The following is an 11,865-nucleotide window of genomic DNA, read 5'->3' on the forward strand; positions in this document are numbered from 1 at the left end:
GTATCTATGACTAAAATGTGTAAAGTAAACAAATGTTAATTCAATTCATAAGTCTTCCAAAAAAACCAACAAGTACTTAACTACAAGTAGACAAATTAAAAATACTATAGCAAATTTATTTTTTACTGTGTTAACATTACTTTCATTCACTGTCATTTCTGTTCTGATACAAAATCTTTCACTGGGAAATTAGAAAAATAAAGTCCTGTACACTACAGGTGCTGCTGCTTTGGAATTCCAGATGTAGTAATCTGAAGAAATCAATTCCCGGGCTAAAAAAAAAAAGGCAGAAAATAAGCATCATGATGCAGCAGCTTACACTATGACATTCCTTGAACCCAATTAAGAGACTACTAATCCATTCTGACAAATTTACAAAAAAGCGTAACAGTCTCTTTAAAATGTAATACCCATATTATTATTTTCAAACAATAATAATGAGTCATTTAAAGTCTCAGCTTCAGTCACCTTTACTAATATATCAGTCATCAGTTGATCATTCAAACAGGGGTTAACGCAAAAGCAGGTATGCGGTTTGGATTTTGTTCAATGAATATAAATTGCATGCTCAACATAAGTACATGCAGTAGGAAAAATAAGATGCTGTGTTGCAATTTATGACTGAATTTGACTTGTCAGACCACAAACAGCAAGGCAGCAGAGTTTCCAGGAGGAATTCTCAAACTTCTGTGGATATAGTTGCAACAAGTTACAAAACTTCGAAAGCAGGCAAGGTAAGTGCCTTTATTAGCCACGGCTGCTCACACTTAACAGGAATCAAATATGTGCATTACAGTAGTACTCTATTGGTGAAAATTCAGGAATCGTATGCGTTTGACTACTTGTGAAGAATGCTGCAGTGGTTAAAGCACTAGCCTTGAACTCAGCAGGCTCTGGTAATATATAGACTCCTGTGACCTTAGGCCAGTTTCACTGCCCCTCTTCCTTCAATTTCCTCATCCGCACAAAAAGCATAATGGCATTTTACTAACACAGTGGGGTATTGAGCAGATTTACATTCAAAAGTGCGAGATGCTCAAATGCTATGATAATGGTGATCAAAGAGGTACCTAGAGAAAAGAAACCATTTAACAACCATTTAGCTTCCTGTCCTGAAGTATTGTTTGGAGAAGGTGCATACTACAAAAAAGTTTTAAACAGACCTCATTGAAGGTAGGAGTTAAGTACAGCAGGTAGCCTAAGATCATGATGGATAAATATAGCCTGTAATAGGTCAGAAGACTGTGATGTTTGCTGTAAGAGCAGGTAAAATATTTCTAATTACCGTGTAAATCATAGAGTCATAGAAAATGAGGGTTGGAAGGGACCTCAGGAGGTCATCTAGTCCAACCCCCTTCTCAAAACAGGCCTAGCCCCAACTAGATCATCCCAGCCAAGGCTTTGTCTAGCTAGGTCTTAAAAACCTCCAAGGATGGAGATTCAACCTCCCTGGGTAGCCTGTTCCAGTGCATTACTACCCTCCTAGCTAAAAAATTCTTCCTAATATCTAACCTAAACTTCCCTTGCTGCAACTTGAAACCATTGCTCCTTGTTCCGTCATCTGCCACCACTGAGAACAGTCCAGCTCCATCCTCTTTGGAACTGCCCTTCGGGTAGTTGAAGGCTGCTATTAAATCTCCTCTCAGTCTTCTCTTCTCCAGACTAAATAAGCCCAGGTCCTTCAGCCTCTCCTCATAAGTCATGTCCCCCAGGCTTCTCACCATTTTTGTTGCCTTCCACTGGACTCTCTCCAATTTGTCCACATCCTTTCTGTAGTGGGGGGTCCAAAACTGGGCACAGGACTCCATATGTAGCCTCACCACTGCTGAATAGAGGGGAGTAATCACTTCCCTTGAACTATTGGCAACGCTCCTACCAATGCAGCCCAGGATGATGTCAGCCTTCTTGGCAACTGGGGCACACTGTTGGCTCATCTTCAGCTTATTGTCCACTGTAACCCCCAGGTCCTTTTCTGTAGAGCTGCTGTCCAGCCAGTCACCCCCAGCCTGTACTGGTGCATGGGATTGCTCCGTCCTAAGTGCAGGGCTTGCACTTGTCCTTGTTGAACCTCATGAGACTCCTTTTGGCCCAATCCTCCAATTTGTCTAGGTCACTCTGAATCCTAGCCCTACCCTCTAGTATATCTACTACTCCTCCCAGCATAGTGTCATCTGCAGACTTGCTGGATGCCATCATCCAGGTCACTGATGAAGATATTGAACAAAACTGGCCCCAGGATTGACCCTGGGCACTCCATTTGATACCAACTGCCAATAGCTATTGAATCACTGATTACTACCCTCCGAGCCTGATGCTTCAGCCAGTTTTTTATCCACCTTATAGTCCATTCATCCAGCCTGTACGCCCTTAGCTTACCTGTGAGAATGCTGTGGGAGACCATATGAAGAACGTTTCTAAAAATCAAGATGCACCACATCCACTCATTTGCCCACATCCACAGCCAGTCACCTTGTCATAGAAGGCAATCAGGTTGGTCAGGCATGACTTGCCCTTGGTGAATCCCTGCTGACTGCCCCTAATCACCTTCTCCTCGAAGTGCTTAGAAATGGATTCCTTGAGGACCTGCTCCATGATTTTTCCAGGGAGTGAGGTGAGGCTGACTGGTCTCTAGTTCCCTGGATCCTCCTTTTTCCCCTTTCTTAAATATGGGTACTATGTTTGCCCTTTTCCAATCATCCAGGACCTCTCCTGATTACTATGAGTTTTGAAAGATGATGGCCAACGGCTCTGCAATCACACCAGCCAACTCCCCCAACACCGTCGGGTGCATCCCATCCAGCCCCATGGACTTGTACATGTCCAGTTGTTCTAAATAGTCCCTAACCTGTTCTTTCACCGCTGAGGGCTGCTCACCTCCTCCCCAAACTGTGCTGACCAGTGCTGAGCTCTGGGAGATGACCTTGCCTGTGAAGACTGAGGTGAAAAAGGCATTAAGCACTTCAGCCTTTCCTGCATCCTCTGTCACAAGGCTGCCTCCCCCATTAAGTAAAGGACCTACACTTTCCCTGATTTTCCTCTTGTTGCTGACACACTTGTAGAACCCTTCTCATTTCCCTTCATGTCCCTTGCTAGCTGCAACTCCAATTGTGCTTTGTCCTTCCTGACTTCATCCTTGCATGCCTGAACAATATATTTTCTACTCCTCCCTAGTTATTTGTCCAAGTTTCCACGTCTTATAAGCTTCCTTTTTGTGATTTAATTTAGTGAAGAGATCCCTGCTAAGCCAAGCTGGTCTTCTGCCGTACTTGCTAGTCTTCCTGCACATCGGGATGGTTTGTCCGTGCACTCTCATTCAGGCTTCTTTAAAAGTACAGCCGCTCTCCTGGACTCCTTTCTCCCTCAGACTGGATTCCTAGGGGATCCTGCCCATGAGTTCCCTGAGTGAGTCAAAGTCTTTTTTTCTGAAGTCCAAGGTCCTTACTCTGCTGCTCTAGATCTTTCCTTTCCTCAGGATCCTGAACACAATCATCTCATGGTTGCTGCTGCCCAAGTTACCATCTACCGGTATATTCCTCTAGTAAGTAATCTTGTCAGGCTCAACCAGGCTTACATTCTCAACCAGAACATTTGACTTAAAAGGTTTAATGTTGAAGTTTGCAGAAAAAAAACGTTTTGCAAAACAATAAAAGTTTACATAGAAATTTTCTATAAACAATTGAAAACTATTCAATAAAACAAGAAGATTTAACATTGGTTGTTTAAGCTTTGTACTTTGTAAGTCCCCCCCAATACAATTTCAATTAAGTAATCAACAATTTTAACTAACTCACACGTATTAATCTTTGGTTTTCCTGATGAAAAGACCTGTACAGAATGCTGGTCTGTATAACATCCAGTGAGGGTATAATCTGGGATCCTGAAATATAGCTATAGAAACAAAGAAAACGTGGTGAAATATATATTGTTTCTTTCATGGATAAGTGATGGATACCTACACAGTTCACCATGCCTGCTATACAAATGCTTGGTGTATAAATGGATAAGACTGATAGAAAGTAGTAGCCTGGAAACAAGAATAAAGAAAAATGCACACAGAAAACAAAAGCATTAATAGCAGCAGATGATGCAAATCAATGTGGTTACCTTGCCAATTTAACTAAAAACCTGATTATTAATGCATCTTCTTGTAAAGACCAAAACTTACTTTTATATATGCAGTGTTCCCGGTGCATATTGGATCAACTGAATGCTCTTTATTAATAGAACCAAAAGTCACTGTTCCAGAAAGGGAAATTTCCAAAGATTTGGGAAACTTTTGTCCTAAAAACAGAAACAGCCTCAATAAAACTTGAGTAAAATGAGTCAACAGTACACAAAATTAACTCTCAATAAAAAAGATACTGCATTCAGCTTACCTATAACCCAAACCAGCAAGCTTTTCTCCCGTGATAGATCCAGCTGTCCATAGCTAACTTTGTACTCCAAATGAGTGATTGGACCCCTATTGCACAAAACAGGATAAAATGCTACTGCAATTCGCACTATATACAGCAATTTGGTGACATCTGTTTTATTCAAAGAAGCATTTAATGTGTTGAAATGGAAGCCAATATTAAAGGTGTGCAAATCTGGATCATACTAAACTGAACATACCCCCAGTTTATGGAAAGAAATTACAACCAAAGGGATCATCGTAGTTTCAAAAGCATAAATACAATAGGCCTTTTGGTGATTTTATTCCATCTAGTTCAAAGACAGCATTTTCCCAATGCTACGATCAATGTCATGGGCTCTCTCACTTTTCATTATTACATTTGAATAATAACTATATTACAATACAGCCAGAACAGTTGTCAGGCTTAACAACAAACACTGTAGTTTTAATTTTAAATAACTATATTTTTGATAAGTTGATCTGTAACTAGGATTAACAGTGTTTAGGAATGACAAAACCTGGGTGGGAAGCAATCTTAAGACTTAATCCACCAGGTGGGTGGTTGCTAGATTTAACATGAAAAATGCTAGAGGGAAATGGCATATTCAAAACAAGTTATTCCAGTTATCCTTCCAGAGCAGCTGTACAGACCTAGATACAGAGTGTGGCTGTCTTGCTTGTTAGGCATGGCACTGACCAAAGTACCCAACATTATATTCCAGATGAAACTCTGGAGTACTTAATGTGAGGTTATGTGAAGTTTAGCAGCCAGTGGCACATAATTCAGGGGGTGTGAACTCGGGTGCACTGATTCTTGAAGTTCCCATTCTAAGGTTATTGCACAGGTGGAGAAAATTATTTGGGATGTCTTCTTACCTATTAAAAAAGGGTATACGTGTTTCACAATACTCAAAAGCATTTTTCACGCTTTCATGAAGCTTTAAATTTATTGTTAATTTTAGTTGTGATTCTTCTTCCTTCATTTGGTAAAATCCCAAAATTGGTGGGACGGGCACCTGGGGAAGACAGATTCATTTTAGGAATAATTTTCTAGAGGTTTGCTATAAGCTGCTTGAGCAGGAAGTAAATAATTTTAATTTAAATGATGCATTTATGTTGACGAGTGTACATTTTAATAGCACTGCAAGGCAGCTTCTTCCTGTAACTTGAGCTACATGGAGTAGTGGTGTGCTAGAAATGGCTTTAGGCAGTGTATGCTTGTTCTACAGCCTAGAGAAAAGATTTTTTTTATTCCTAAGGAAGCTCATTCAGAAGCTCAAAGACTGCAGAGAGGGGAAGGTTATTACCTGGGAAGTATAGTAGCATAAGTCGAACACATCTGAAGGAGGAGTGAAAGGAAATTTGTAAGGCCCACTGAATGCAGAGTCATCCATTCCATCAACACTACTAGCAGTCAGAATTGCAGAGTCAAGGGAGGTCACACAGGGATGGACCAGGATATCTTGGAGCGGAGAGCCGTTGGCAGGGAGGTTGACGCTGATTGTTACATTTGATGCAGCTCCTTCTAAATCACACTGGGGAAAAAAACAAAGTCCAGAAACTGTGTTGGCTAGGACCACTTCCAAAATCCAAACCAGATATTTGAAAATGAAAGAGGCATTAAAAGCCTGTTGACAAATTTGAGGTAGCCTGAACTTGAGAAGTAACAGAAACGTGGCCAAATGTGGGCCCTTTTCTCAATTTCAGAGCTTTTGTTGATACTGCCCTACGGATTATTAACAAAGATTTGTTAAACTGATATATAGTCCCTAGATGCAACAGCAAACACAGTAACTGGTATTATATCACGAACTGCATATAAGCACATTCAATAGTTATTCCTCCATTTAATTCAGCTACTCCTACATGTGCTTTATAGATCCAAACATGCTGTCAGTGGCTACAGAGATATCTCATCAGCTACATCACAGAGAGAACCTGCTGTGCCACCTATTGTCTAGTTCACTTGTGCTAGCTCAGCAAAGCATGATTATACTAGTACTTTTCTTCTATGTATCCGCTCTCAAAAATGACCCACAAACCATCCCCATGGACAGCAGGAAGTTCTCTAGCAAGGGAAGACTCACCAGTACCACTGGTAGGAAATAACCTCAACTCTTCAAGAGCAGTAGGTTTAGGTCAGGCCCCCTGCAAGATGAGCATACCACCAGCTATTGCTAATAATTAAATTATTGTCATGCACTTCACTGGAATTGCTCTCTCCTTATAAAACAAAAGCAGCTAAAAAGTTGTTCGTGAAAGTAATGCCAGACAATTCCTCAGCACACTTTATAATGAAGAGAAGACAATACAACCACTAGATTCAGTTTTAAAAGGGCACATTGTAACATGCTCCATCATACATTTTGATTGACCTACTTATGTTTCCCCATTATATTACTAATAAAAATCAAACACCTATGAAAGCTATTCAAAAGAATTCTAAAACTGTTTTGTTTTTCCAGATTCCCAATCTTGCTAAATCTAATAGCATCGCGTACGCTAAGAGGAGCAGAAGAACTTGGGGGTCTTTAGGAGGAGGCTAGACATGCATCTGGCTGGGGTATCTAACCCCAGTGCTCTTTCCTGCCCAGGACAGGGGTCAGACTTAATGATCTACTGAGGTCCCTTTCAACCCTAACATCTATGAATCTATGAAATGAGAGAGAGGTAAGATTTAATTAAAAAAAACCCACAATTTTTAAAGTACTAAGGTTATTAAAATAACCTTTTAATATTAAAGAATTCTGATTCATTAACTATAATATGTATTAGTTGAAGTAAAGTTGGCTTATCAGCACAACTCCCCAGCCCTTATCCTTATATATGTATACTTTATTATTTCTTACGAAAATAATGTCTTGTGAAATAGGATGAGGTTCCTACTGGAAGAGAGCGCCAGTTTTAGATCCAAAAATAGTGACTGAAAAATGCACAATGCATGCTAGAAAGTAACAGTAAGCCAAACTCTTTACTCTGATCTAAAGCATTAATTTAATAAATATCTTCTCTGATACACTCTTAGACATTAACACTCTTTTATGTTTGACTGCCTGTATGCCAAGATAAAATGAGCTGAATTTCTACTTTTTTTCCCCTAGTGCATTCATGTGTTAAATAGGTCAGGCAGATTTGTCCTAGAAATATCCTCACCTTGCAAGTTACAGTTCCATAAACCTGCCACATGTCTGCAATATCCCTTTTGTCATATTGCATGGACTTGACTTTTTCAGTGATGCAAACGTTAACCTGAGGTTTGCCTTTGTACGTGCTCACTCTCCACACTGGTTGCTTCTGCGTGTGGTTGGTGGAAGCAATCTGGGTGCTATCTAATAAGCCATTCAAATTGGTGTCTAATGGGGTGCCAAGCGGACAGGCTTGCATGAGCAAATTTGGAAGCTGGCCTACTTTTGCATTTATCTCAGCTTCGTTCTTCTGACTGGAGTTAATGAAGACCAGCAATCCTGACAAGACAGCGAATGCTTGTGAGATTCCACTAATGTTAATGAGGGGAGGGCGCGGCTTCAAGGACTGTTCAACTAGGGGAAGACAAACGTATAGCAAACCGCTTTTCTGAAAGGCAAGGACAGGCCAGAGATCTCCACCTCCCACGGGAAGTGCATACACTGAAGTCTTGTTGATTCGAGAACAGCTATCTCGATGGTCCACAAAGTTCTTGTCCTCATCCATCAGCCTAAGTTCAAAAAGCAATGCCTTCAGAAAGACGCTGTCCTCAGGCAAAGTTACGTAGCTTGCTCCATTGAAGGTTTTGGCTCGTTTTTCAACAGTGGGGTAACGCCTGCAATATAGAAGTAGAAATGAATTAGTTTTACTCCTGTTCCCCTGAGCAGAACTCAAAACAGGCTCGTTTTCTGATTTGTATAGGCTGAACTATAATATTGTGCAAATGTGGCCAGGTGCTGTTCCAGGAATGCAGGATTAGAGCCTACGTAATTGCAAATATTATTTTGTATATACCTGAGATTCTTAGAGACGGCTGGATCGTTACTGGAAGCTTGGAACAAAAGTAAAAACTGACTAGTGAATGTCATTATGCATGTGTGTATGTATATATACACATAATATACATTTAATATTCTAGGTGTAATATTTTCTGCTACAAATATGTATATAAACTATTAAAAAACAAGCATTAATAACTTCAATCCAGCAGATTTCAAAACCTGAACATTTCCAGGACACTAGATCTTACTGAAGACTAATATTCAGACAAGCTTAAGAAAAATCAGCGGGGACTAAAGAAGCAAATCAAATAAAAGTGAATTTATACATGACCAGTGCAACATTTCTGTTACCATTACAGTTACAATATTTTGAAGATGGTAGAGGAACACTACTGCAGAATATCAATGTCAGTTATAAAAATGTAGTTTTTGAACTGCTATGTCACTATGGAGATATATAATCCTGTAATCCCAAAACTACAGTCAAATTAAAAACTATAGATCAGTGATTATTAATTCAATATTAATGTTAATTAGCAACGTTTGCCTTAATATACAAAGGTTTTGAAATACACACAGGTCCAGACTTTCCAATGAGACTGTGCTCATCTGTCAGCCTAAATTTAAAAAGCAATGCCTTCAGAAAGAACTCTTGGTTCAGAGATGATACCTTTTATTAGACCAACTAAAAAATTGCAAAAAAATACAAATTATTTTTCAGCAAGCTTTCGGGCACACATGCCCTTGCTCAGGGAAAATAAAAATGGTAAAAAAATCCCCATAGGTAGAAAATATTTATTTTCTAGCAAATATTTATTTTCTACATATGGGGACTTTTTACCATCTTTATTTTCCCTGACCCTGAGGAAGGGCGTGAGAGCCTGAAAGCTTGCAGAAAAAGATGATTTTTTTGCAATTTCTTAGTTGGTTTAATAAAAGGTATCATCTCTGAACTGTACTGAATTAATATTGCAGGCCTCCGCTTTCATCCACTCCCCTACTTCTTTTTTCCAGGTTCCACCATTTTTCCTTTCATCCCAAACCTGCAGTTTCCTCCTCTTATTTTTGGAGAACTTCAGTCTCCTCAAGTCAGAAAGGATACCAGGAAAGAGGCAAAATACTGTTCCACCAAAACAAGAGCAACTTGTCATATCTAATACTCTTCTATTTTTGATGCCTTTCATCCATATATATTTAGGGTCCTACACAATTCTTCCAAGGAAAATGTCTTTGATTTAAAACTGCCCCATTCCTAAATACCCGAAAAACAGTTCCCGATACATACAAATCTTGAGAAATCATTTTTCTTAAAAAAAAATACTGTACAGTTACAGAAAGATGCTAAAGCTAAAAGTGACATTTAAAAAATATATTTTCAGTTCACTTAACTCATTTGCCAGTGTGTTTGAGTCACTTTCAGACACCAGTTACTCTTTTACTGAAAAGACCCACTTTCATATCAAATGGAAGAACAGGAAAAGTAACCTTAAAAAAAAAAAAAAAAAAAAAAAAAAAGATGAGATAAAAGCTTTTTCTTTTTGACTACTTCATCAGAAACTGTCGATTTTCAGACTTAGTTTCTAAAATGTCAGGGTGACGGTCTCACTGAATAAAATCACCTAACTGGCGTCATATTAGTTTGGTATCTGAACCTAGTATGGCTATAAATTTCATTTTTGATTTCTAGGTGAAAGACCTTAAGAGTTCTAGACACTATTGCTCAAGCTGCTAGGTAAATATCAATGATAATGAAAATTTATGGGTTTTTTTCCTTGTAGAGGTTACTGCTTAAAAATAAAGGCTAGCAAATATTATAAAAACTATGACAAAGGACCAGAGGGACACACAGACCATAAATATCAGCTATCCTGTCACTGATAATTAAAAGAAAAATCTTACTGACATAACTCTATCCAACCACGTCAATGTATCACATAACTAATTGTTAACTCTTTTTTTAACCATGTCCTTATATTGTTTGTTCCTTAAGCTTTGCTATGGAATTTACCCATCGTGGTCAGGTTCTCTGCTGTTGTGAAGAGCAGATAAGATCGTGTACGTGTAGCCTATTACCCAGCTGTAAATTAAATATAAAGCAGGAGTCTCATTTTCACACTCCCTTGCTTTTGTCTATTATCATTGAAACCGTTGTTTGAATTTCCACGCGCTTGAAATCAAAACCCACCTTTTTTTTTTCTCTTCTACAATTTCTAAAAACAGTGTGTCAAGAAAACAAACTTTCAGTTCTGCTGCCAGTGGCATTTGAGATTGAAAAAAGGATTTGTTCATTTGGTTATGACGGACAACCCGGACCCGCAACGAGCAACACGTGAGAAGCCTTGCAGACCTACACGAGACTGCCCGAGTCGGCAGGGCCCTACTCAGGTACGAGGGTCTGGCCTGCGGGACTGCAGCTTGTAAGACTGGGGCAGAAATGACTGCTCAGGATCGATCTTTTCCTTGTGTGAAGATGGACCGCTGAGGCAGCGTGTGCACACTGTGATGACTCCCTGGGGAAGGGAGGACACTGCTACATTTCAATGGGTTTGGCTTCACTGGCGTGTGACATAAGAACGGGGCTGACCCTTTTGGCAGGCGTGCCACAATCTAGCCCTGCGTCCTCTCCGAGTGCCACTCCCATCCCCTTCCCCTGCCTCATCTGCTGCTCTGCTTTCTGCCTTCCTCCCTGTGCTCTCTGCCCCATCTACTGCTCTGCTTTCTGCCTCTTGCCCTATCTGCCACTGTGCTGCTTGTCCCTCCCGCATCGGCCATAAGCCACCCCCGCGGGCTGCCCGGGCCAATGCAGTGTTTTTTCCACCCCCCATTTCAGGCAGGGAAAAGCGACTGCAGTCACTTCACTTACTGTGGGTTAGGAGAGGGCAGACAGAAAGCTTACACCGGATCAGATGATGCGTGCTCCCAAATGGGAGCACCTCCTTCCCCTGTATACCTGCGTAGGCGTTCGGTCCGTCCCAGCCCAGGTCTACCCAGGCACGGCAGGCAGGCAAGGCAGAGCTGCGTAACAGCTACCCAGTCTCTCGGCCGCCAGCCCCCCCCAGCCAACACTTCCACTTCCCCTTCCCCGTGGTCTTGCTACCGCAAGGTCACGTTTAACACGCGGGGTTCGTTAACCGCGCTAGTAACCGCTAAACACGGTGCGCGTTAACTCGGTTAGCTTACTGTCGAATTCGGTAACACTTAACACGGCGTGAGCTAATCGTGGTAGTTAGCCGCTTAACACGGTGTTAGTTAATTCACACGATAACATGTTTACTATAATGAACCATTTAATACAGTAACACAACTAGTTAACTGTTTAACACAGTAACGTGTTCAACACGGCATCGCTCGCCCACAGGAGCCACCACAGCTCTAGTTGCTGAGCGCCGCGCCGCGCCTCACACGGTGTCAATGGCGCTGGTTAACCGGTGACCCCCGTGCTGTAACCGTCTGGCACGAGGACAGGCTGACACGTGTGCGGCGGGGCTGGCTCCCCGTGTCGCA

The 11,865-nt window shown here is 40.9% G+C and overlaps 1 protein-coding gene across 5 annotated transcripts; it reads right to left on the bottom strand.

The window, feature by feature from the left end:
- Positions 1–95: 95 nt before the first annotated feature.
- On the bottom strand, positions 96–9,848 carry AP5M1 (adaptor related protein complex 5 subunit mu 1). 5 transcript variants are annotated; one of them, XM_025197956.1, is made up of 8 exons: positions 9,751–9,848; positions 8,002–8,195; positions 5,704–5,931; positions 5,273–5,412; positions 4,377–4,462; positions 4,166–4,281; positions 3,792–3,888; positions 96–272 (listed from the first exon to the last, which is right to left on the bottom strand). In XM_025197956.1, the coding sequence occupies exons 2-8, from the start codon at positions 8,080–8,082 to the stop codon at positions 190–192; spliced, it is 831 nt and encodes a 276-aa protein (XP_025053741.1). In that variant the 5' UTR covers positions 8,083–8,195; positions 9,751–9,848; the 3' UTR covers positions 96–189. The 5 variants fall into 5 exon arrangements, with proteins under 5 accessions (XP_025053741.1, XP_025053740.1, XP_025053739.1 ...); XM_025197955.1 differs by having other exon boundaries at positions 7,963–8,195; XM_025197954.1 differs by having other exon boundaries at positions 7,805–8,195.
- Positions 9,849–11,865: the final 2,017 nt, after the last annotated feature.

The sequence above is a fragment of the Alligator sinensis genome, unplaced genomic scaffold (assembly GCF_000455745.1).
Source record: "Alligator sinensis unplaced genomic scaffold, ASM45574v1 scaffold13_1, whole genome shotgun sequence".
In the NCBI taxonomy this organism is placed as follows: Eukaryota; Metazoa; Chordata; order Crocodylia; family Alligatoridae; genus Alligator; species Alligator sinensis.